At 41.8% G+C, this 27,261-nt stretch overlaps 1 protein-coding gene across 2 annotated transcripts in view; it reads left to right on the forward strand.

Moving 5' to 3' along the window:
* The window catches only part of grin2da (glutamate receptor, ionotropic, N-methyl D-aspartate 2D, a), a 301,745-nt gene that overhangs the window by 185,004 nt on the left and 89,480 nt on the right, over window positions 1-27,261 (forward strand). For both annotated transcript variants that reach the window (XM_037794079.1, XM_037794080.1), the window contains exon 7: window positions 17,519-17,633. In XM_037794079.1, the coding sequence (XP_037650007.1) occupies window positions 17,519-17,633 (115 nt within the window). The remainder of the gene's footprint in view (window positions 1-17,518; window positions 17,634-27,261) is intronic.

The following is a 27,261-nucleotide window of genomic DNA, read 5'->3' on the forward strand; positions in this document are numbered from 1 at the left end:
ATTTTCTCCTTTTAATTTGTTGACTGCTCCTCCTCTTCCTCCTCCTCCTCCTCCTCTTCGTCTTTGATTAGCCAGTGACAGTTGTAGTGGTGAGTTGTACATCCTTCATCTGATTGATGTGTCACACACCTTTAGTGCCCGACTCTCATGGGCTCACAAGATACATCCTTGCATGAAGAAACTTCTCCTCTACACAAGTCACTGTTAAATACAGATCTATGGACACTGTACTGTATATAAAGCATTTCATATTAATTCAGCACCCTTTGCACAGTTTACTCATCCTGGTCGCACTCAATGGCGTATGAATGACACAGTAATCACAAGTCATTTTGCATGCAATATGAATGTTGTTTTCGCATCATGTCACCCCATGTAGTCTGTACTGAGTGCAATGTAAACGCATCTGTGTGAATATGCTATGCTCAGAGCTAGTGACGTGGAATAAAGAGTGGGAAAGACATCTTATGGTGGACAGGAGAGGAGGTAGATGGGTCCAACACACAGCTCGTCCTGTGTCACCACAGCACTTTCCCTGAGTGTTTACTGTGACTGCGGATGGGTTCACATTGTAGTTAATGGAAAGCCCGGTTGCATCTCAACAGGCTGGTGTACACTTACTTGGTCACTAAAGCTGATTGTGAATCTGAAGTGAAACTTTACACATCCATTGTGTTATGAAGCCTCACACGGCACTTCAACATCCTTGAAGGTTTATTGATTTAAAAGCCTTGAAAGCATGTGTTTGTTCATTAGTATGTGTCAGCGCTCTTTGTCCAATGAACAGCGCTTCATGTCGTGAGACAAAACCTAATGGAGGTTTGTGGTGACACAGCAGCAGCTGTTGTTGACTTCTCCAAACAACTGTACCCATTCTGAGTCCTTGAATATCACCAATCAATATCTCTGGAGTCAGCAAGAAGTCCTGTAGAAAACTAGAATGCTTCTATTATTGATGGTGTTTGCTGAGTTGAGGGCAAGAGAGAGCAACACAAACTCTCTCTTCCCAAACTTTGATGGACACCCTGTCTATCTTTACAGCCATGTTGACCATTACTACCCTCTGAAATGGACAAGGAGAGACTGAACAGATGTGGATGTTGGGTTGTGTTTTTGACTGGACACAGACTTCAAGAAGGAATCACACTGTGGTATTTGGAAACAAGAATGCTGTTAGGATGAGCTGTGTTGAGTGTGGAGACTCTGGCCAGCGGAATAACGGAACTAGCCAACAATGTTGATTATCTAACCAGAAATAAATAGAAATCGAAATCTTAGTTTATCGCATAAATGACAAGAAAAAATCTAAAGCATCAATGTACTTTTCGGAATCTTGTTTCCAAAATAGGCACCTCATCCATTTTGGAATGATAACTGGGCTTTCTGGAAGGATCTTCTGAAGAAAAAAAAAAGCTTTTTTTTGAGTGACCTTTACCAGTTGCTGTTGTTTTGGCCTGTGATGACTCATACCAATAACTGACTTAAGGTCAAGACTCACCAACCTTTTTAAAGAAACTTTTGAAATGTCGCAAAAAAAGAAATGGGAATTAGGCAGGTTTCCATTAACTGGTTAGGAGCGAATAAACTCCGTACAGTTTGGTCAGAAGTTGGCGCTATAGGCTACGCATGGCTGTAATCTGCAGAGTAGAAGAGTATAAACAGAGTAGAAGAAGAAGAAGAGGTTGTGAACCAGAAGCAACACAAGTTTCCTTTGGCCATCTAACCATCTATGAGAGAAATGGAGACAGGAATAATCGGGAAGATGCCGAAAGCGGAAACAGCTGATTAGTCATGTGAGTTAAATGTAAAATATATTTGGCAAATATGTTTCCATATCTCATTTAGCGCTCTAAATCTTTTTCCGAAAAATACAGAAACCACCTCAAGCGAGCGTAAAAACATTTTTGCGCAATTGAGGAAGATTTATCAATTTTTGCCATTTCCATACAGCTTTTCTAATGCCATACGTCAAAATGCAGATAAAATGATGTGAAACACGGCTACAGTGTGTCAAATAAATGATGTGGTATAAAAGGCCTTTTTCACTTCAGACAGTTTGACTAGTCATAAAAGGAAAAGCACAGGTGTTACTAAAATCTATTCAAGTGTCTCAGTAAGACATGATGGCAGAATGACGACGACCCTGAATGCACCATTTCAGTGAAGTGGATTTTATTCGTCATTGATTTTATAATTTGCACCTGTGTTTTTCCTCCTTTGACATGTCAAAAGCCTTGAAGACGGTATCACTAAATTATATCAGTACGATTCATATGTGCAGGCTCCATCCATAGAAATACTCTAATGCTCATGCTCTATGGGCCCCAGAATGCAGAATCAGGATGTTTTTCAGCATGTATGCCTGCTTAGCAACTTCCACTGGAGGGAATACATCCATAATTGTATGCAGCGCAGATTTGTTGTCTCAAAACAGTCCAACAAATGTCTCCGCAAATCTTCCCCCCGGTGTCTCGCTATTCAAAATGCAGCAATTCAGGCTTCAACAGACTGACAGTCCTCTTGACGACATCTTAAAATGTCTCACGATGAATCTTGCAGTGATTTATGAATATTAAAGAGCTACACGTAGCCCAGTTAAATCACAAATAACACATTCAGTGCTCCTGTAGCCTCCTTCACTGCAGAATCTATGAGTCACGCAGGAGTCATGATAGCCTTAACGGCTCCGTCAGGCCGCCGACCCTCTCTTTGGTGTTCATGGTCACAAGCCTGTCATTTCAGTTGTGTGATTCAGCCATAGGCCTCTCTCTCTCTAACACTATGTGTGTGTGTGTGTGTGTGTGTGTGTGTGTGTGTGTGTGTGTGTGTGTGCAATAGCATGATATACAAACATTGTTCTCCACAGTGTAAGAGCAGAGACAGCTGTGCTGGTGGGTTCACTTCCAGGGGACGGGACTCACAGCGCCTCTGTCATGGGAAGTGATGAACTATGAATCATCTCAGTCAATAAAAGGAGGTCTAGTGAGAGAGAGAGGGAGGGAGGGATGCTGACGAAAACCCCATTGAGTAGTTGCTGCAGAGGGCTTTTATTCATTCTGTTTTCATTCATTCATCCATCTATTTCTTTAACTCTCTAATGGATCAGCCTTGTTATAAATGATGGGACGGAGGAAAATGGGGAAAATGTAGAAATGAAAGCTCAATCAGTTGTATCTGCTGCATCAGGGAACCAGAGAGAGAAGGGGAGAGGGATAAAGAGAGAAAGAGAGAGTGTGTGTATTGTGTGTTGTATTAACTCTCATTACACTCGCTAACATTACTAAATGCCAAAGAGCATCAGGGCAACATCACATTAGCACAAAAATCAAATTCAACCGAGTCACCCACAACCAAAAAGAAAAGGATGTGACCTTTTGGAGAGAAATGATCAAAATACAACGCGACCTTGGATATAAATAGCACACAGCGTATAACAGAGGTGGCTTTTGATTATTTATCTGGGTGAGGCTATAGGCTCTCATTGCTTCTGCTTATACAAGAGCAATGGTTATCTAGCTTTGTGCACTGAGCTTTGACTCCAAATGTAGAAGTTATTCACAAACAAGTTGTTCTTTTTATTGCAAGTGTGGCTTGTTTTGTCCAAACAAGCCAATAGGGACATTCTTGTCTGGCTATCAGCTTGGTATTTGTCACCAAGGTTGGTGCCAACTGCTGTTCAACATGGTTTCACAAAAACATTACATTTTCATTGTTGTTTTTTTTGTTTTTTTGTCAGTGCATCAGTTTTGAATATGCAGAGAGAAGGGGTAGATTGTGGTTTCTTACTTAGGTTGTACCAACTAACTAGCACATCTTCACCACATCATCACATCATTGGCTTGAAATCCACTCATGGTTCCCATTAGGGCTGTCAAAGTTAACTCCATAATAACATGTTAATGCAAATCCGTTTTATAACGCCACTAAATTCTTTCATGCATTAATGCAAACGGCTGAGTTTTAAAGCTATAGAGTGACGATACCGGTATCATATGAAACTAGAAAGCCTAAAGAATCCATCGGTACCAACCATGTCATACTAGCTTCTCTGGAAGGAGGCTAAATAACGCTCCAAACAGATGCTAAATTTTGGCGAGGAAAAACTGTCATGATAATTTTCAAAGGAGTCCCTTGACCTCTGACCTCAAGATATGAGATTGAAAATGGGTTCTATGGGTACCCACGAATCGAGACACAATCATGCGATTAATCGCGATTAAATATTTCAATGGATTGAAAGCTCTAGCTCCCATACAACTAAACTGCATTGTCAATTATGTTTCGAGGGAAACATTTTTTCCCGGATTACGTTTGTATCACAAATACATTTCCAAGTCTGCGTAGGGAGGAGGTCGGGTTAGATGGATGGGTCAAACTAACACTGGACTTTCACCCAGGAGACCGCTGTTTGTGTCCCGTGTGAAAGCAACACTGACTTATTTTAATTTATATCCAAAACTTAAACAACGTAGTTATTTTAAGCCCAACCATGATGTTTTACTAAACATAACCAAGTCGTTTTTTTTTCTTCAATTTGCAACATTAATTACATGTTTAAAACTGTGACCGAGAAAATATGTTTCTCTTGAAACATAATTGAGAATGCAGTTTAGTTGTATGGGAACGTGATGCTACAGCATGGAATGGCAAGTGAGATAGTGAGAGTCTTATCATTCCATACTGCGCCTTAGTTTCCTCCAGATGAAATGTTAAATAGTCACATTTACACACATTTAAACATATATGGACCACTGTTCTAAAGGACTGGACTGTTTGAGTTGCCTTCTTGTGACTACTTTTCCTTAAAATGTATTATATTCAATAATTTATGTAAATGTCACATCAACATTCCTGCAAATAAAATTGAGCGTAAGAGGATAGAAAGATGAAGAGAGATGGAGAATAAATGCTGACAAATCCCAGACTCTTTAGAAGAAGCATGAAAATGGCTCTTGATCATTGCCCATCTCTCTCTCTCTCTCTCTCTCTCTCTCTCTCTCTCTCTCTCTCTCTCTCTCTAGATCACGCTCTTTCTTTTCATCTTGCTCTCTCTAACTCCGCATCTCTCACTCTCTCTCTTTTTACTCTTACACAGAAAGCTTTCCCGTAACAACTGGGACACACACACACACACCTTCCTACACAGGACCGTAAACCATTAGTACTCACTCCATATCAGACAGACACACAGTTTGTCTCTCTGACTGATCTGTCTGTTTCTACTCTACCGTCCAGCCTCGGTATGAACACATGAATCTTTGCACCCATAAAAGTCCAGATTTCTGTTTCTCAGCAGAGAATATGTTTTTTTTTTTTGTTTATTTTCATGAATTATAACGTATGTCATTAGAAGTCAGCGTCTGAAATGAACTTCTCTTCCCTTCCTTCCACTGTAGCAGGCTAGTCTTTTTTTTGTCTGCCACTCAGAAATATGATCTGCCACTTTTAAAATCTCTGCACTAAATGAAGGAATAACATTTTAGATCTGGTGTCATTCAATGTACCATATATTTTACACAACAAACATGATATGCATGGTAAATTACTGTGTTTGAATAACCTTCCGGTGAGCACTATTGTTCTGGGGTGGGAGGGTACTGTACAGAGTACTGTATTTTCATATTGTCATCTATAATGGTTATTTGCATAAAAACACACAATTTAAATGATGAGGAAATACATTGTTATATTTATATTTCAATATTTGCTTTGATTAAACAAACTCTGGATATCAGTAGTTTTAATGATGTGTTACACATCTACATCTGCTTCAAACAACTATGTTTATTAAAATTTCTCACCAAAAACGTTATTTTACAAGATTGCATTCGTACACATCATGATGAAGATATTTACCTCCGCCCAATACTCAATTTACTGAACAGTGCTTGAACGCACCATACTGTATGTTAGTAGCTCCGTTATTTAACCAGTCAGGACTGTGCTGCCCACCGGCTGCTAACAGGTATAACGTTTCTAACTCTCCTCCTGTTCATTTCAACACATACAGTATTTGTTGTTCACAGTGTCGCATTATCAGGGATGAAATAGGGTGTGCCCCTCAGCTTTAGTAGCGCCATGCTTTGGAGCGCTTTTCTTTCTCTCCGCTGTGGCTCCGGTCCCAAACAAACTAAAACATTACAGTATGCGTATGCTTCATTGTGCATGCGTAACTGTCGGAAAGCATCAATAAGAGAATCGTTAGACACAGAGGCGTGAGATGCCGAGGAATCGGACATCTAGGAACCGGTTCTCTGTTCCGTCACTAGCGTTTCCCTGCCTGCCAAAGTGGCGGATGGCCTGATGATTTCACCCGCTACTGCCAACAATTTACCTGCATTTGGCTGGTGGCGGGTGGCGGGTGCTAATTTCAGACCCTGTTAGTGTTGAATAGAAATGGAAAATGTATTTATATTTTTAATATTTTTGTCCTCATCAGTTGCTGACGGTGGATTTGTCATAGCTTTTAGGATTCATGAACATTTCAATTAGCAACAAAAGGTGATGGAAATGCTTTTTTTCATATAAAAATGCTTTGATGGGCGCCTGGGTTAGCTCAGTTGGTAGAGCGGGCGTCCATGTATCAAGGCTTGGCCCTTTCCGCATCCACTCTCTCTCTCTCCCCCCTTTCAAGACTCTATCCACTGTCCTCAATAAAAAAAAAATGGAAAAATGCCCCCCAAAAAAAAAATAACTTTAAAAATGCTTTGATGTGTGCAGATTAACTCAATCAATTCATGGATGGACTCTAAGTCTTGTAGAACTGTAACCAGCAGTCACATGTTAAACATCATTAACCATGCAGGGAATTTATGGGTCCGGTAGATCTGTTTCTATTTGTTTCTGTTTATCCAGAACATTAATGAGACCTCATGAAATGATGGCCAGCCACCCGTTTTGCCAACACACAGGCTCAGTGTTGCTGGCTCTCATCATTAGACATCAGTGCTAGTAAACATAAATCAATTAAAATACTCAGCTCAGTTTGTTTGATTTTAAAATTTCCATTAAATTGAACAAATTGTACAGGATTGAGTCATCATTTGTACCAGAAGAAATCTGTGATTTTGTAGTGTTATTTGAAGTATCTGCTGTCATGACACACACTAATTGGCAGGCTCAGACAGCATTCATAGTGATAGATCAGGAAAAAAAAACAAAAAAAGCTGGCCAATGGCAGAGCAGTGAGGCAAAGTAACAGGCATATCACCAAGTGAGAGATTGTGCTAGCTGAGAAACACTGAGGCTGACTGACCAGCTGGCCTAAACCACCATGGTAGTGTCCATCAGGTCATCAGGAAACCCTCAACATGAGCAAATCACAAGTTATTTAAAGCTTTATTCATTCATATTTGTATATACACAATGAATCAAATGATTCTCAAATAAATCCCCTGTCGTGACAAACCCAGTGAATTATCACCAGCTCTGCAACTCTTCTGAGCTTTTTAGCCTCTTTAAGTTCATAGTTTGGGATTTATGACACATTTATGGGTCAGTCTCAGCACTTCAATCAACCCTGTTTCCAGCAGCAGCATGCAGATGTTCTCAGCTGTACTACACTACGTGTCCAGCGCTGTATTATTCTCAGGAGTTGAAACAAACACAGGACTTTCACCCGGGAGACGAAAAGTCCCCGTGTGAAACCAAAAGTTGTTTTACTGTATTTGTGTCACGTAACTTACGTAACTAAAGCTACAACGAAGAACTTTCATTTTGTCTTTATTTTGGCGGTCCCTTTGTACAAAAGCGGTAGTGTTTCCGAGCACCGGGGTCCCTTTAGAAAACCTCTAATTTTACTGCAGAAGGGTCTGACAGTCTGCCCCATGCCGTCCTGGTTCTGGTTCTCCCGTGTCTCTCTTCCCTCCAGCGGGCCCAGCGTGGTGTCGGTGTTAGCTCCCAGTGGGGACCGGCGGAGCAGCGAGGCGGAGCTCTGCTCCTGGCCGGAGGAGGAGCCGCTGCTAAACGTAAAGTTGTTTTGTTTCAATTCCCAACATTAAGTTTCACTTTCACAACGTGGTTGGTTCAATTTTGCCTGTCTGAAGCATTAGAATGGTAGTGATGAACGCCCATTGGCTGTTTATGGCAACTACGCTACGGTCAAGGTTAGGGAAGCATCATGGTTACGAGAAATAAACTATGGTAAAGGGATGGCTGGCATTAGGCAACTGAACAGCGTTTTGTCATACAACTGTTTGTATGATATCTTACAAAAAAGTTATTCCTTCTTTTTCGTTCATTTTCCTACAAACACGTGTCGATTTACGCTCGTTACATGCATACAGTCTTTTCAAAATAACCTTCCGTCTGCACAGGAAACAACCTCCTTAGGTTTAGGCAAGAAAACTACTTAGTTAAGCTTAGAAAAAAATGACTTGGTTAGGATTACGCAACTAAACTTAGTTAGGCTTAGGAAAGACTGAGGTTTGGCTTAAATTAACTCTGGAAGTGGCGTTACTTAAGTACGTCAGATACATTACAAATAAATCAACAGTGACTTCTGGTTTCACACGGGACATGAACGCCGGTCTCCTGGGGAAAGTCTGCTATTTTTTAATTCATTAAAGCATCACCCACTATGCCCGCCCACCAATCTAACCTCCACATCCTTTTACTCTCCGCCTCGCTACATGGAGAAGACACTGCATCAGCACTGAATGTTGTGGCTGTTAATTGTTAAATGCGGAATCATCCAATATGAATACATAGGATGCCGGTTAAGCTGGTTGTCTGGAGGACACAAAGGGTAGTCATTACACTTTAAACTGAAAGATGTGCGTTAAGAACAACTTGTTCCTCCTCAACCAGACGCGCTTTTTCCAGCTGTATGTGTCATCAAACTGAGTGAGTCAGACGGCCACCTCAACATCTCCTCAGACCTTGTTATTCAAGGTTTTTGTGACAAGATTTTCTCCAGACCTTTGTGAGCTGGAGCAGATGGAGGTCTGAGTAAACTTTATTCCTGCGAATGAAAAGGTGGATTAACTGGGGTGAGCTGAGTTTTACCCTCCATTGTATCCCTGAATCGCTGCTTTCAAACCCTGGTCAGTCTGTCCATTTCTCTCTCTCTCTGGCTTAAATCCTCTCTATTGCCTTTTCTCTTCCTTTATCCCTTTGCTTTCACCTGTAATTCACTTGATTTTTTTCTTCTCCTTCTCTCTTCTTCTCTCTCAGTGTGTAAAGTAATAAAACAGGGGATGATTCCACAGGGAACTTTTCTCTCCCCTTCTGTTTGAAGCACGGCTGTCACGTGTCCCAGTAATGAATTCATTGATTAAATCAGGCTCTGTCTCAGCTCTGCCGTTGTGCAGGTATAATACAGACGGAGAGCAGCTCAACCTCCTGCTTGTCTCTCACTCTTTCACCCATTTCTCTCGGACTCATCCTTCCCTCTGCTCCCGGCCTTCACAGGGTTCTACCTCATGGTTTACAGGTGAAATTTAGAGTCATAATCTGTGACATTTTCACAGAAATTAATGCCAGTTTTTTAATGACTGGTACAAGATAAAAGTAGGTATTTTACCTTTTTGCAGCCTTTCCACGTCTAAAAGGTTGTTCAATGGCTATTTTTGAATGTGTGTACCTTATATATATATATATTTTGTGTGTTATTGATTCCTTTTTGTTTACCATGAACATATTTACTGCCTCTGGCAGTAATAGATATGTGCTAAAAATTATAATATCATAATGAGTAATAGTATTTTTTCCTTGGATTGAGTTTGCCAAAGTAAATATTTCATAATCAAGATCAATATGTCATCATTTCTATTATGATTTCTTAAAAATTCCACCTCTAAACTTGGCTTATGAGCTGGTTATTACTGGCAGAGTGTGTCTCATTGAGAACAGGTTGGGAGGACAGTACCAGGATCTGACTGTGTAATTAACTGCTTCCTTTGTAAATCCATCACGGTTGGCACAAACAGACAAGGGACTCAAATACAAGACTCATAGTAGAGCAGGAACAAAGTCTTTACTGAGCAGCAAGGGTTCGGTACACGGGAAGTCAATCTAGAAACAGGCAAAGCTATCCAAAAACACTAGGCAAGATCAGAGTCAAAGTACTGAAGACTGGTCTGAGAAACACGGGGAGATCACTGGGAACAGAGAGGCTGGGACACTCACTACAACACCACAATGAACCGGCACAGACAAAGGGGAGCACACAGACTACGTCCACAATGAAAGGAGGGTGATAACGAGGGACAGGTGACAGCAGGGCTAACCGGGGACAGGTGACAGCAGGGCTAACCGGGGACAGGTGACAGCAGGGCTAACGGGGGACAGGTGACAGCAGGGCTAACGGGGGACAGGTGACAGCAGGGCTAACGGGGGACAGGTGACAGCAGGGCTAACGGGGGACAGGTGACAGCAGGGCTAACGGGGGACAGGTGACAGCAGGGCTAACGGGGGACAGGTGACAGCAGGGCTAACGGGGGACAGGTGACAGCAGGGCTAACGGGGGACAGGTGGAAACAATCAGGGCAGGGCAGACACAAGAAGGGTGAAAAGAGGAGATGTCACACGTCATCAGCGCGTCATACCTTTTAAGTACAACACACGGCCAGTAAAATCTGGTCTGCACTCACAACACACTGCGCATGGGTTATACCCAATATGACAAGACCCGTGTCCCAGCCTCTTTCAGTAGGCCTTGGACAGACAATCACACAGGTGGGAAACACACAAAGGCAGGAAATGAAGTAGCCAAAACAGAGACAAAGGTGAGTATACCAAAATAAAACAGGAGAACAGGTCAATCACTACGTTCTACGGTCTGTTATCTCTTTATAACAGACCGTTGCTATGGGTGCAGTTCTGATCTTGGACTCTGGAGGACCGTTTTTGTGTCAAATGATTGATTTCTTAAGTAAATAGCTGTTTAAGAAGCGGGATAATGTACAGCTAGCGGGTCATTGTTGTGAAAGAATCCCCTCCGCGGAGGATACAAGGCGTACAAATGACGTGGAAATCAAGAAAGGTGTACTTAATGCACGATAAACGGCTTGCACATTATCGTGGCATTTATAAGGTTTTCGTGCGAACAGGCTGGGAAATGTATGTCATATATATACGCCTATTTTATGCAGTGAAACTTGTGTTTGGTGGATTATTTCTCTGTTATTACAATGTTAATGGTCATTGTATTTTACATCGTTGGAAAGCCTGTTTATTTACCTTCACAATGATGTCACACTTCATCATGCATTTGTGGGATGAGCAGCACAGCTGATTATGTGGGTAGCGCCCAAGAAAAATGTTCCAAAATGCTCCATCAATGGTAAACAGTGTATTCTCCTGTTGGTATTGACTCTTGTTTTGAGTTGTTTGGTGGATTGGATGATTGAACTCTCTATCAGTAACAAGGAACAAACAAGACATATTGGCTATTTTACACTTTATTCATTTAATACACCGTCAGGAGCCTCAGTTGCGGTGGAAGATCCATACGCAGCCACAACAGCCTGGCACCTCCTCCTCAACCTGGTCACCAACCTGGTCACACGTTGCTGTGGGATGGCGTTCCATTCCTCAACCAGGATTCGTTGCAGGTCAGCCAGCGTGGTTGTGTTGGTCACTCTAACACGTACAGCACGCCCAAGCTGATCCCACAAGTATTGAATTGGTTTGAGGTGTGGACTCTTGGCAGGCCGTTCCATTCTCTCTACTCCCACATTGTGGAGGTAGTCTGTGATAACCCTGGCTCTGTGGGGGCGAGCGTTGTCATCTTGGAGGATGAAGTTAGGTGCCAGATTGTGGAGATATGGGATCCCCACTGGCTGCAGAATCTCATCCCGATATCTCCCTGCATTGAGATGGCCTTCAATGATGACAAGCCTTGTTTTTCCAGTGAGGGAGATGCCGCCCCACACCATGACACAGCCTCCACCAAAAGCTGTTACTCCATTGGTGTAACAATCAGCATAGCGTTCTCCGTGTCGTCTCCATACTTTGACCCTGCCATCCAACTTTCGCAGACAGAACCTGGACTCATCACTGAACATGACCTTCCCCCACATGTTCAGGTTCCATTGTCTGTGTTGTCGACAGCAGCGCAAATGGGCCTGATGGTGAAGGGCAGTCATTGCAGGCTTCCTGGTAGCCTTATGAGAATACACTGTTTACCATTGGCAGAGCATTTTGGAACATTTTTCTTGGGCGCTACCCACATAATCAGCTGTGCTGCTCATCCCACAAATGCATGATCCTTACAAGTTGGACCTCATTGTGAAGGTAAATAAACAGGCATTCCAACCATGTAAAATATAATGACAATTAACATTGTAACAACAGAGAAATAACCGACCAAACACAAGTTTCCAAACTTTTTTTTCCCAGTTTATATGTACAAATATATCCAAGACACATGCAATGATCATGTCATACAGCTGTTGAATTAGGGCACCTTTTTTGGTTCAATTCCGGCCCTGATTTAACGTGAATGTGATAACATTGGTTGCAGTTTGAGTGATTTAGCGAGCACTAACACTCTCTGACATGTATTCATTGGATTTGTCCTTTATGTGTGTGAGGCAGCTGTTGGATTGTGCCTGTAGCGAACCTGTTTGATGCTTCCCAGCTCATGTTCCTGTGCCATGCAGCACACTGTGCCTCTCTCATTCTCTGTATCGCACACGCTCTCCCCGTCTGCGTCCGTCTCCCCCTTTTGTTGCATTTTCCCTCGCTGTCTCTTTCTCTTATTCCTTCTCTGTTCCCCTCTCTCTCTTTCTCTTTCTCTTTCTTTTTCTCTTTCTCTCTCTCTTCAACCTTCTCTCTTGCTCTTTTGCTCTCCTCGCCTTCTCCCCCCTCCTGCTGTTCTTTCCACTTCCTCGCTGCTGTCACCTCTGGTTCACTGCTCTTCTGCACTCTACTGTACACTCTGCCTGAGAAAATCAAGAGAATTTGAGACGGTAGGGCGGAAGGAGGAAGCAGAGGCAGGGAGGGAGGGTGAAGAATAAAGGATGGAGGGGTGGGAGAAAAAAAGGGAGGATAGTATCCCACACCGAGCTGCAGAGTGGCACTGCCCGGCAGAAGGGATGGAGACATGTTTGACTTCTGCCACTCTGAACCTCAAGGCTGATATGTGTTTTTTTCCTGTTTGCTGAGGTAAAACTAGGTGACAGAGAAATGCTTGAGTCCTCTGGGATCACCCAGATGTCAGTTAACAGGTGTTCATGTGGGTACAGCAGCAGGTTAGAGGTCTAAACTCCTGCCAGGGAGGCCAAACACTTTCCAGTCACAGGAGAGGTGGACATGAATTCAGAGGCGTACAAGCAACCTTTTTATCAAAGTGCCCTCAGAGATGGCACGGTGTGTGAGGTTACATCTGTAGCTGGCGTGTTGAATGTGTTCTGGCTAGATTCAAGTACAGAAGTTACATAAGTCGACTTTGACTTGGTTTCTCACGGGACACAAACAGCGGTCTCCTGGCTGAAAGTCCTGTGTTTGTTTGACCCGTCTATCCAAAAGCGTGGACATTGTTGCTCTTTATACTGTGCCAGTTACTGTGACCATCTTAATAATGACGCACGTGGGTTTACATTGGAATTGAAAGCCCAATGTGCCTCATACCGATGCTACTGGGTGCCTCGGTATAAGATGCCGAGGGCCACTGACCAAGCTGTGTTGGATCCAACGGGTTAGATATAATTGCGTTAAGGTGTTTATCGTTGCACTGCTTACCTATCAAACACATGACGGATGTTGGGCTAAAAGAGGCTGCTGAAAAGCACCACAGTATGATTATATGGTAGGGTAGATATGTATATTAATACAACCTGGGAGCGAATAAGGTTCTGCTTTCCTGTTGATGCTCTATTTTCATGTGTTTTCCAGAGTGCAAGCTGCAATTTCAGCATCCATTCAGCCTCTGCATCTCTGCTGGATGATATTGTTTGTTGGTAATGACGAGCAGCGGTAGCTATTCAAGTCTACCTTCATGCATTTTTCCTGAATCCATTGCACATCAACAATGTGGTAAATTATCTGTGTTGCATATACTCCAGGACTACATTAGCATAAACTCAAGTTCCTCTCAAACAATTAGTGAACTGACCGTTTCTGTTAAATTCAGAGTTCCCCGAACAGTTCCCCTTTGGGAAATGAAGCCAAAGTGAATCAACTACGCAGTAAAGACTGTGACTCCTCAGTCAGCTGCACCTATAGGAGCTGAATCTCATTTACTGAACAATAGCAGGGATAAGCTCACACTCTTATTATTGGAAAGCAGACTATGATAGCTGGGATATGCATATAATATCCGGATTTCTAGCTTCTGTAAGCTGCTTTCTAATGCTGTTTGTCATTATTTCTACTCCTCGCTGTATTCATAAATCATATGCAGAGCTCAAAGTCAACATAAGACCTGAGGGATATTTTGCACTTTGACCAACTAATTCAGATAGTGGACCACTAAGGATTATGCACCCAACTCATAATTATTGTTTCTATGTTGTGCAAGCTTGTGTGCACGCTATCTTTGTCTGACAGTAGTGTGACAGTAAAGTCTGGTCACTGTAAGTTTATCTGTAAGAGCCTCAGTGCTTCTCAGATCATCTACCAGCATCTGGAAACATTCCTAAAGCACATTTAGAGGGGACTCTAATCTGACAGGGTTTGTCCTTATTGTCCTTATTGTCCTTATTCTCATTTGAATGATTCACTGAAGACACAGTGTGTACAAAGGACAGACATATTTCAGAAGGACCAGCAGGTTATTATGATACAGTAGAAGGTTTAGTATGACAGCAGGCTTGGTTGAAGCCACTCCCTACATGAATGAACCCTTTTCCTTTTGCCTCATTCATTTCAGACATGCTGAACCCTTAAAGGCAGTTAGGACAGTTTACTCCAGTATCTGACACTGAGATAATCCAGGATTCAGCCCCTGTGTGTAAAGTGTCCACCTGCCCAGCACAGCCATCCAGTTGGTCAACTAATCTCCATAGGGAGCGGGTCCTCTTCATGGAGTCCTCCATGTTTCTACAGTAGCCCAGAACAGACAAACCAAACTCTGGCTCTGCAGAGAGACGTTAATGTTTGTATGTTACCTGAAGGCCACCGTAGTTTCATGACACACTTGTGAAAGTGCGGTAACGTGAGCTGCAGAGTGCAAAAGCGTAGTACCGACAGCCGCCGTCTGACTTCTGTTGCTCCTAAAGTAGTGTTATTATGATATGGATGGCCTCAGAGCGAGGTCAACAGCAGGTGAGTGGGCAGAGAGGAGTTGAGTTGATTACAATCTGCAACAATACCACTAGATGCCATCAAATCCTACACACTGAGCCTTTAGCATCTGGCTTTGGCTGTTTTGAGGAAGATCTTATCTTATCTTATCTTAAACAGCAATTAGGTGATTAATTAATTTTATTTATTGACATAAAACACATCAACTATCATTCCAGCTTCTCAAATCTAAAGATTTGCTTCTTTACTTTGTGTTATATATTGAATATGTTTGACTTCTGGATTATTGGTTGGGCAAAACAAACAATATGAAGATGTCACATAAGCTTTTTTCATTTCCTGACATTTTACGGATCAAACGTTTAATGAATGAATCAACTTTTGACTAAATGTTCATTTTGACCTTAAGGAGCACCGTATGCACTAAACTAATTTAAGTTGCACTTCTATTGGAGTTTAACCCCCGCTCAGGGTCCTCAGTGATCAGATGAAGCTGGATGATATTTGAAACACTACTCAAGCATCAGAGACTGTGAAGAGGCAGTAGGTGGACCTTTAAGCTGACACTATTTTCTTGCTGATAATGGAAATGATTGGTTGCAACCTCAAATGGCAATGAATTGACTGTAATTCTTTTACACTATTCAGCTCACTAGATGATATAACACACAGACACGTTATGGAACTAATGGTTCAGGCATTTTGGTTTTGATGACATCTTGTGGACTCGGAGCCCCCCGCTGTGGTGGCACATTTTGTTTGTTTGTTGTCAATCAACTGTATTTTTCTGTGACAATTCCTGTTAATTCATTTAGATTTTTCTCTCTGGATGTGACACTCTGTTCAGCGATAGAGAGCCGTAGTCGCTGTTATCCGCCCAGTCCTTCCTCTTCTATTCATTTTGATTCAACCACGGCAGTGTGTACCTGAAACACACCACTTATGTGCAGCAGAGTTTTTTTTATTTAAATTTTAAATTTAAATTTTATTTATTTATTTGATGTCAGGGATATAAAAAGGAGATACTTGGTTTTCAGAAGATACTATTAGTACTAACATGTAGAGTAAGTTGTGCTCTTGACTGCGTAGTCACAGTAGTTACTAGTGTACAGTGTATTTCTTTGTTTAAACTGATTTCTGCAGTGCATATCTTTGGCTGTTTTGAAGTCTGATTGCAGTTGATTAAGTGTTATTCGAGATGCTGTTGAGGTTTTCCTTCAGCGAGGTCGCCCGTGTGTTTGTGAGTGTGCGGGATGATTTCATCAGGAAGCTTTGATGTGCTTTTTTCCAGAAGCTTTTAAGGTTGATATTTTATTAAGAAACATCAAAGGTAAAGCTCTTTCTCTGCTTCACACCAGCGCCCTTTGCATTTGTCTTTCCTGGTATTAAAATTATTCTCAAGTATTTGTCCTCTGATGTTTATTCTCTCTCAGTTTTCCTCCCCCGTATTTCTCTTCCCTGCAAACCTCCCGCTGCCGTGTGACAGCAGAAAGCAGCCGAAGACTCTGCCTCCCCTCGTCAACTCCTCATTAAACTCTGTGTTTGTCCCCCCTCATGGTCTCTACACCTCAACAATGGGATTCATATCAACAGACACGTGTTGTCTGTTTAGCGCAGAATCCCCACAGTGAAGGTCTCGGCTCTATACCTCCACAGCTTTGACTACTTTACTTGATTTTATTTTCTCGTTTCTTATTTGATTTCTCTTTTATCAAAAAAAAAAAAGAAGAAAAATCACAAGGGCACAAATTGCCTGATGTCTTTTCTCTGGTATACTTTTAAGAAACAGTTTATATTTAAATAGATACTATGGCGCGTGTTTAAAGTATTATGGTTGTGTGTTGAAACAAGTTGATTTCAATCTGCTTTCTGGCACCAGAGGAATGAATGACCATGGATCAGGCTGCTCTCATACACGGTTCGTAGCTTTAGAGACGAAAAGTAATGCACTATATTTCCTTTATATCCCACAAAATCAATTTGTGTGTAATTCACGTAATCGTGAACCAGGAAATATACATCATATATATTATAGACAAATTATTTATTTTTATTTTTTTTGAGTTTTGTATTTTTTTTTTTTTTTACGAAATGTGAAACTTTTTTATGCCATATATTTATTTTACTTTCTTAATGAATACAACAGCTAGTTTAGTCTTCCACAGGGGACAGGGACTAATTCTACGGGACATGGTGTCTTGATAACCAGACTGAGATACCTCCACATCTATTTCCTTCTCCCCTTCCGTGGACTACATGTTGTAGGCTTGTAATTTGACCCTTCTCTTATCTCTTTTTCACCTCTCTGCTCTCTTGTCTCCTCTCACAGGTACTTCACCAACATATCCATCGGTGGGCGGGATTATTCCTTCAACAGTGACGGCTACCTGTCCAACCCCCTGCTTGATGTCATCTCCTACACCAATGGGAGAGGCTGGGAGGAGGTCAGTACACAGCTGTTCAAGATGGCACTCATTATCATAGCGCAGCGGCTAGACGAGCTAACCGCAATTTCACAGCCCATCAAACACGCTGACTCATCACTGCTCAGTTTCACCTTTGTGGTGTCTCACTGTCTCTCCCAGATCTCATTAGAGATCCCCTAAGCCCCTCTCTTCCTCCCTCTCTCCTCCTCTCCCTCTACTCTTGCGTTTTGGTTTGTCAACCTTGTTAGCCAGCGCTAACTCGCAGTCCAATATCCTCTCCATCAGGGGCCATGTGTAGCGCTTGTACAGGAACAGCACCAAATCCAAGGTCTGCCCTCAGAGGGCACTTTCAATTCCTCAAGACTTCCTTCGACCTGAGAAAAACGAGTAAACCTCTTTGTTCTATCCCGCTGTGTTCCATTTGCTCCTGACCTTTAGCGACTCAATATGTTCACTGGCGAGTGCAAACTCTCAAGACCCCCCTCATTTAAAGGATGATAACCAAAAAGGAAGAAATCGACCTTTGAAAGAAAGAAAACACATCGCTCTAACAGTGCAGCATCAGTATGAGTCTTTGGATTTCAAAGTGTTTGTAGTTCTTCACCTTCATGTCGAAGCTTAACTTCTTCCTAAAGGTAAAGTTCTATACTCTATTTCAGCTTGGCTCCATAAGAGACGGATGGATGATTCAGATTAGAGTGCATTAAGGAGGATTTAAGGAATAAGTAAACTCAATTTATGTCAGAAGTTGCTCTGAGCAGGATTTCTGTGCGGTCTACACCTGTCTCAGCCGGCACACAATTCGGGCAAAAGTATATGGACACACTGTGTGTTCACTCTGAAGCTGTTTTTCATAGTTTGGGATATTTCCATATTATCAATTAAAACAACACTAAATCTAAACAAGATAAATATTACAACAGAAATTCACAGGCTGAAAACACAAACACGGAACAGAATAAACGATGTGAAACTTTCTCCACACCGAGACATAAATAAATACAAAAAGTCTTCCTTATACAGACATGTTAAATTCTTTTTTTGCAGTGAGCCGGCTGGTAAAAGCATCACACTGCATATTAAATATGTGGCATTTTATCACTGATACAACGACGAGTGTGTCTCCAGTGACTCCATTGAGATCCAATTGTGATCCGGTTGCTCTGTCTGATTTGGAATAATTGCGTGATTAAGTATTTCCGCCAATCCGCAATTGCATTGCATTGCATTGCAAGCAGTGTTCAGTTTTTATGCACCAGATATCTGGAACAAGCTCCCAGAAAACTGCAGGACCGCTCCAACTCTTAGTTCTTTTAAATCAAAGCTTAAAACTTTCTTGTCTGCTGCTGCAGAAGCTACGATACCTGTGTGTTTCCTACTAGGATGAACTCACACTATCAACAGGTATCGCTCATGCTTTCGGCTGATAAAAAAATCTGGGGTCTCATTTATAAAACAGTGTGTAGGATCCAGACTAAAAATGTACGTGCGCACAAAAGCCGAAAATGGTGTGCGCCAAAAAATAATCAGACTTATAAAACTTTGCAGGCAATGTTCCCTTTATAAATCACAGTCCACCGGGAAATGTGCGCACGTGGATCCGCCTCATATTCCGCCCACTACATGCCCACATTCAACCATAAATGGTCGATGCAAAGCTCCTCATGAATGTTTCTACATGTAAATGAGTCTATTGATCAGTGGATCTTTATGGTGAATCATGGCGACTACCGAGAGGAAGACAGAGACAAGGAGTTTTTCTGACACACAGATCGAGGTGCTTGTAGGTGAGGAGGTCTCTAAACACTCGCCATTAAAGCTATTGGTGCTCCGTTCTGCCATTCTTTAATGCTATTTGATATAATCTTGGATTTCTACAACCGATGATGATGATTTCAACAGCTGCTCCACAGCTGACTGCGAGTGTTGGTAGTTTGGCCCGATGTCCTCTGCGCTCCGGAGGTGGAGGGAACGTGATGGTGACACAGCGTTGATGAGATATTGAGCGGAATTTGATTTGAGATTTGAGTTGGATGATATCTTTTACATTTGTAAGGTGCTTATGGAATAGTTATGGTTCACTAGCACAAATAACACTGCTGTTTTAAATGTTTATGATAAAGTGGATCATAAGTTTCCCCTACCTCGGTGCCTCCATAATGTGCGTACGCATGGGTCAAAGTTTCCGTACCGGTGCGCACATTATCCCGTCAAATTTGTTTTTATAGATCACAACTGTTGCGTGGGAAGTGGCATACGCACATTTCAGGCCCCGTTTTGTTCGTACGAAACGGTTCTTAATGAGACCCCAGGAGTCGCTGGAAAAAACAGGGTCAGGTCAGGTCAGATAACGTTTCATTTGTGCGTGGAACATAGCTAAGTTAGCTAGCTAGCTAGTGTAGATGGCGTATGTTGTGTGAGGCGAGAGATGTAGTTCACTGAGCGGTTTCACACTAAACCTAGGACCAACTTTAAATTGACAAACATCATATGTGTGATTCATGGCACAATTGACACGGTATCAAGAATGATTTGTCTCTCACCATTGACTACCATACATATTCTTTTTCCGGAATAAGGTCCTCATGGAGCCCACTGGAAGGGGAGGGACTTCGCCTCTCTATAGGTGTTGGACCTCAGTGCTCTTGTGGCTGAATGGGAGAAAATCCCTGCTGCCAGGTTCCAACACCTAATGAAAAGCCTTCCAGGAAGAGTCATCATGTATGGATGTAATGCTCTTTTCCACCTTTGGTTAAAACTTTATTTCAGATCCTCAACTTCTGAATTTCCTTTCAACTCAGATGATGACATATTGTAATTACAACAAGCATTTTCCATTGGGCTTATACTATATACACAATCTCATCAGTTGCAGTTTCTTAAAATGTTTAATGTGATCAACAAGGAACTAGTGAGAAACTGTGGAGACATCGGAGGGAACATCGTCATACTAACATTAAACAGCATCTTCTGCTGAACACTTCTGATGTCAAATCGGTCAGTTGTAGAATCTCATTTTGGATTTCTTCTGCCGGCAGTTTCAGTCCTTCTCAGTGTCACATGGTGAATGTTTGATCTGAGCTGGCCTCGAAATCCCCCCCTTTCAGCTGTCAACATTCATGATAAAACACATTAACTTGACAATGCCGCGTAATGTCTCTCCCTCTGGACTTTCTATGAAATTCTGACTGACTGTCGGCAGTTTACATCTTAAAAAGTTTGGACTGAATGGTGGAGTTTGGGGGGGTGATACATCATACATGCTATGATCTGAAATTGACCCCAATCTTGCTTTGCAGAAGATAACAAGCCTCAGAGCAAGATTCAAGTCAGGGGAAATAAAGTTACTGACAATACTTAGTTTAAAGCTGACAAATATTCAGCACTCGTGAACAATATGTTTATGTTATATGTTATGTTTGATTGCTGAACAAGGGGCATTTATTTTTGGAGAGTCAGCAATTTTATTCATGTTTTTAAGTCTTCTGTACCTCACTCCGTCTTATTTTGTTTTTTGAGTTCAGCACATCCAGCCTGTACTTCCTTTGGCAGTGGTTAACCTTACAGAGCAGAACATTACCGTAGTGCCTGGTGAAGTGCTGCTCCATTCATGGGAATAATAGCACCATTTTCTGCCATTTTCTGATGCATCTCACCATTACTGTATTGAGTTTTTACTGAAATGATGGCTGAGATACTGACAGAGGAGACAGGTTACTGTCTTGTACTCTGTGGGTTTGGAAAAGATAGAGGAAGAACAACTGACAGATAAGGGTTTAGTTTGCACTGCTGCTCTCAAACTTAGGACTTTCAACCAGGAGACTAGTATTCAAAACCAGTTTGTGTTGTTGATTTATTTTGATGGTTATGTAACAGAGTTGCGTTAGTGACGTATTTGACTTATTTTACGTAGTTATTTTAAGGCCAACCATGACGTTTTTCCTAAACCTAACTGCACGTGTTTCACAGTGACAACGTGGCATTAGATGATGCATGAAATGCCGTTTCACAATGTTAAGCCTGTGGCGTATAAATGACATGTGAAAAGCCTAAAATGTGTTATCATGACGTAAAAAATGTCCTTACAATGTCATGCTCTGTATATGCCTTCCCATTAGATTGGGTTATGAAATCAGCCCACAAGTCAGAGTTTCAAAACAACATGAGACAGCTACCAGAGGTCCAAGGAAACCAACTCATCCTATCCCAAATCACAAGTGCCTTGGTCAAACAAAAGAGTTGTTTACTGAGGAGATCGAAATGGCAACATGTACGAAACACTTAAAGACAGCATTGGTACCAGCACAAGTACGACAAACATGTAATAGTACCTTTGTAAATATATAATTCATGTTTGTTTAGCCTTTGGATGGATACAGATTCAAATTATGATGCACTGCAGTTTGGATATAAATGTGAGTCCATCATGTCATTTAATTTTTCCTCAGTCATTTCCAGGCAAGGACTTGAAGGTCTCTTAAAGTGACTGTTGTGTGAGGGCTTTGACCTGTAGGATAATGGCCAAGCAAAAGACAAACAGTGTCTATACAACTCCCTCAGAGACCGCTTGACCCTAACTGCCCAGCGGTTCTCTCCAATTTCATTTGTCTGAACATCCCCGTTTCCCAGCCGTATATTTGCTGAATTAACCTCTCCTGAACTGAATCACGGAGTATATTTGAAGAGCACAGAACCTTAGGGCAGCTGAACAAGAGCTGGCTGTAGAGCTCGGAGTGAGATCTGGGATTGTATTTATCAAGAGAAGATGAATATTCAGTCTTGCTTTTGGCCAAAGAACATTTTGTGAACTTTTGTAAATGCCAATCAGGTTTGGCAATTAACCTGTTTCTGATACCCGATTTCAAAACTGTGATGTTGCCCCTTAAACTTCAAGCAGCACACGAAGCAAATCATGTTGGATTTAGTGTCATTAATATGTTGCATGTTGCATAGAAAAGAACAAACCATGAGGGCAGGCCAACAGCACCCCCTGAGCCGAGCCATACTCACCTCGAATCACCTGAGCTGAGCCATATTCACCTTGAATCACCTGAGCTGAGCCATACTCACCTTGAATCCCCTGAGCTGAGCCATACTCACCTCGAATCACCTGAGCTGAGCCATATTCACCTTGAATCACCTGAGCCGAGCCATACTCACCTCGAATCACCTGAGCCGAGCCGTATTCACCTTGAATCACCTGAACCGAGCCATACTCACCTCGAATCACCTGAGCTGAGCCGTATTCACCTTGAATCACCTGAGCCGAGCCATACTCACCTCAAATTACCTGAGCTGAGCCATACTCACCTTGAATCACCTGAGCCGAGCCATACTCAGCTTGAATCACCTGAGCCGAGCCATATTCACCTTGAATCACCTGAGCTGAGCCATATTCACCTTGAATCACCTGAGCCGAGCCATACTCACCTTGAATCACCTGAGCCGAGCCATACTCACCTTGAATCTTACTGAACAACTCAATAAATAACACAGGGTCACACAAAATGTTAAAAAAAGATGTGTAAATTTTGTTAGATACATTTCCAACGTTATATTGTTAGTCTTGACCTTTACATATTGTTAAACACTCTCAGGTTATGTTGTTTTTACTATTTATACCATTCTGCATCAGATCATGTTGTTGTTCTTATATGTACGTGCACTTCACTGCAGATCATATTAGAAATGAAAGGGTTCTTTTGTTGTTTGATATTTGTTGTTTTGCTGCCAACTGAGCCTTTTTCACACCTTTTGAGCATCTCATTCTGTGAGTTTTATGAAGTTAGGTGTTATATGCAACGATACAGCAAGTCATCTTACGTCTCTTTGTTCTTGGAGCCGGAGCGTAAACAGGGAAGTGTTCAGTGGATCAATGAGTGAATAAGACAAGACAGCTGCAGTGCCTTTTTAATCAACATGCCTGGAGAGCTGGAATCCTAGATCACACAAAGCTGGATCCCATTTCAGTCCAGTTTAAAGACGCAATAAGAATTTTACAACCTCCCAACACAGAATAATAACAATATATCTGTAGGAAGAGTTGTTAATCGATTACAATGACTCAGCAGGTACTTCACAAAGGAGCAGGATTTGAAACTGACTTCCTGGCCTGCACTCCCAACCAACTGATGGCAAATTCACAAAGAATGGATTGTGGCTGCTGATAGCACCATGAGTTGTGCAACACTTGGGACAGCTATCGGCTCTGTCTGCCTTCTTTTGGGGTCTGATTGCAGTTATCCATGTGGCAAATTATAAATGTTGCCTTTGCATGAAGAACACAGTAGGCAAAACAACGGCAGCGACCTGCAGGTCCTGACCGACGAGATGCAGAGACATTCCTGAAAACTCCAGGCAAGGAATTTGAATGTTACGGAGAGAAACCATATTTGGGATTTAATAAGTATGAATGCACTTCAGTTCAACATATTCTCATGCAATGGTTCAAATGATATCTTAAAAAAAAATATTCCACCTTTTTTTTTGGTTTTGCTACGAATGTCCAGCAACATGCGTCAACTTCCGTTTGTTACATGCATACAGTCTTTTCAAAATCGACTTCCGTCCACACAGGAAACACCTTCCTTAGGTTTAGGCAATAAAACGACTTAGTTAAGCGTTGAGTTAGGAAACGATCGTGGTTTGGCTTAAAATAACTTGGGAAGTGGCAATACATTACTGTACGTGACAAATTCATCAACGTTGACTTCTGGTTTCACACGGGACACGAACAGCAGTGTCCTGGGTGAAAGTCTGGTGTTTCTGGACTCATTCACCCCGACCTCCTCCCTACGTTGCGGTCGCTGCTCCTTATATTTCCTGGCTCACGATTATGTGGATTACATACAAATTAATTTCTTGGGATAAACACAAATGACATTGCATTACTTTGCGTAGGTATAGCTATGAACAGTGTATGAGACCAGCTTGTTCAGTTACCACCATCTCGCTGAAGACGCTAATAATTTCACTGTAACTGCGTGAGGCTGTTAGCGCGGATCTTTGTGAATTTGACTGTTTTTGCAATGAGGCTCATTTGCAAAAATCACAGGAGTGCTTTGGGAATTACACTGTTTGTTTTTGGCTTCTTTGTGCAGGTTTAGCAACCACAAAATCTACGCAATCCTTTTGTTAATTTGGCCCTGAGTTTGCAGTTACTCCGATGGAAGCAAATAACACGTAACACAAAAAAATCTACTAAAAAGCTTCATTCTCAAGTTAAAAAATCATGAGTGAGCAGTACGGTTTCTCCAGTATGTTGCATGCCCATGTTTTACCTCTCCTCTATACGTTTCTGTTCGTTAATTGTTCTAAAAGAAACCCGACTTGGTGGACTGTTGCGTTGGGTGAGCATGGTTGTAGATGTTATCAACAGATTTAAATTGAAAAGATCAATATTTTACCCTTCTATTTGTGAAATATCAAAATATTAGACCAAGTAAATACGACTCTGATAATATTGTGTAAACTAGAATGGCAATCGGAGAGCGCAGACCGCCGCACCCCCCTCCGTGCAGCTTGCGCCATCATCCACGTGTATTTGTGTTTATGTTGAGATCAGCTGTACGTAGCGGAGCATCGTAAAACACTTCATTCAAACTGGACAGAAACAAAATAAAACTCACCTAAACCGTCGTCGTTACTCTTTCCAACAATCACCAAGTGTGCTTTGGTCCAACTCAACTGGGATTTCACAGAGTTTAATGTGAAAAAACGCTGATTCTACAGTTTCTACAGTTTTGTACAGTTATGGTTACAGACTCTCTCTCCATCTCGTTTTGGAGAAAATTAAATATATATCGCGATAATTAGCGTTATTGTGAATTATGTTTGACCATGATAATCATGTAGTGAAAATGGTGACAGCCCTGATGGACATATTGATAATTTTGTAAGGAAAAACCTTTAGAAGTCAGTGTTAAATTAAACCAAACTTTTAATCAAATAGTATTTGTTTCGGTTCAGTTGAAACATTATTCGTCATGTTTTCAGAAGTTTTCCATTTCTGCAGCTAGTTGGAGTTTATAAGCTATTTTGCTCAGAGACCAATTTTGCACTTCAGTTGTTTACTACAATTTTCAGCTGTTTTGCACTCACAGAACGGACTGGCAGAGTGACAATAGAGGCAGAAATCTCTTAAAAATAGTAATGAATCCACCGCTGGTGGGAGTCGCATGGATGAATGCACGTCCATCAACGCTTCGCTATCCATAAAATGGCTGCCAGTCCTCCAGTAATAATTACAAGTGAGGACTGGCTATGTTTTCATTCCTTCTGTTGGAAGGATTTTTGGGCTGCAACGCCCAAACGTTGTCCCCCCTGAAATTGCAATATTGGAGTTGAGTGCAGTAACTTTTTAGCATGCAGGGAAACAACAAGGTTGAATATTAGTTGTGCTGGTGCTCAAAGAGCCTTGACTCATCTCCGGATGGGTGACATCATTGGGAAACAGAACAGAAGCCAGGACAGTGCAAGGCTGACTAAAATAAATAATGGCACAACTGAAAAGCACAAAAGCAGACAGAAAGTCCAGCCAGCTAAGACTCAACAATAATAATGATTTAAATAACAGTTACAAAATGAATGAAACTTGATACTAGATACTGAAGGTATAAGGCCAAAATGAGTACGCTGAATCAGCGAAATACACAATAATATGATAGTGATGGGGCATGTGAATCGGTCCAAATTACAATGCCACATGTCATGAATACTTTTAATATTGTCTGATCAAGTGAACGTCGTCGCTCCAGGTCCTCCTACAGTAGGCAATCATCATCATCCATTTAAAGGGCTACTAATTAGTATTGCATTATGATGAAATTGGACTACTTGCGAGAGACAGAGAGCGGGGAAATCTTTGTCAAAATCAAAGCAGCAGAGGGCGAGATATCCGACACATTCTCACTCCCAACTCGCCAACTGCCGTCTACTTGGTCAGTGCCCCTCAGCATCGGACACCGACACACGGGGTACCCCTCTTTCATTACTGTTAGACAGACCGGGGACAGCGTGTCAATATATACTTGTAACATGCATAGTGTCCTTTCACAATATACTTCTGTTTTCTCGGGGAGTTAGGTTTAGGCAACACAACCACTTAGTTAGGGTTAGGAAACGGTCCTGGTTGACGTTAACTTCACTGACTAGCGACTCACGGGACTCATGTAGCTGACGATACTAAACGACTAGCGGGACTGACGATATACCGACGAGTCACGTGACTAAAGACTGACGTAACAAAATAAGTCAACGTTACTTTCAGTTCCACACGGGACACGAACAGCGGTCTCCTGGTTGAGAGTCTTGTCTTTGTTTGACCCATCCTCCACCCTTACCGCCCTAAGCTGACTCTCACGTGTATTGGTTTCCGATACCGAAGGGCACTGACCTAACGGCGGTATTTGATGAGTTGGGAGAGAGAACGATTTGAGATATCCTGACTTTACTGTGAAAATAATACTTTGCAACTAACACAAAAAACAGTGGCCCTAACAATGTCAGTATTGATTGAAAATTACATCCATCCAAGTATTTATCAATATTTTCTTATGAATTGACATGTTTTGCAACCTTCTAGAAGACCACATTAACAGTGATTCAGACTATTCCTACAGAACCGTTGTTTTTTTTTTTACAATTG

Source organism: Sebastes umbrosus, chromosome 15, assembly GCF_015220745.1.
Source record: "Sebastes umbrosus isolate fSebUmb1 chromosome 15, fSebUmb1.pri, whole genome shotgun sequence".
In the NCBI taxonomy this organism is placed as follows: domain Eukaryota; kingdom Metazoa; phylum Chordata; class Actinopteri; order Perciformes; family Sebastidae; genus Sebastes; species Sebastes umbrosus.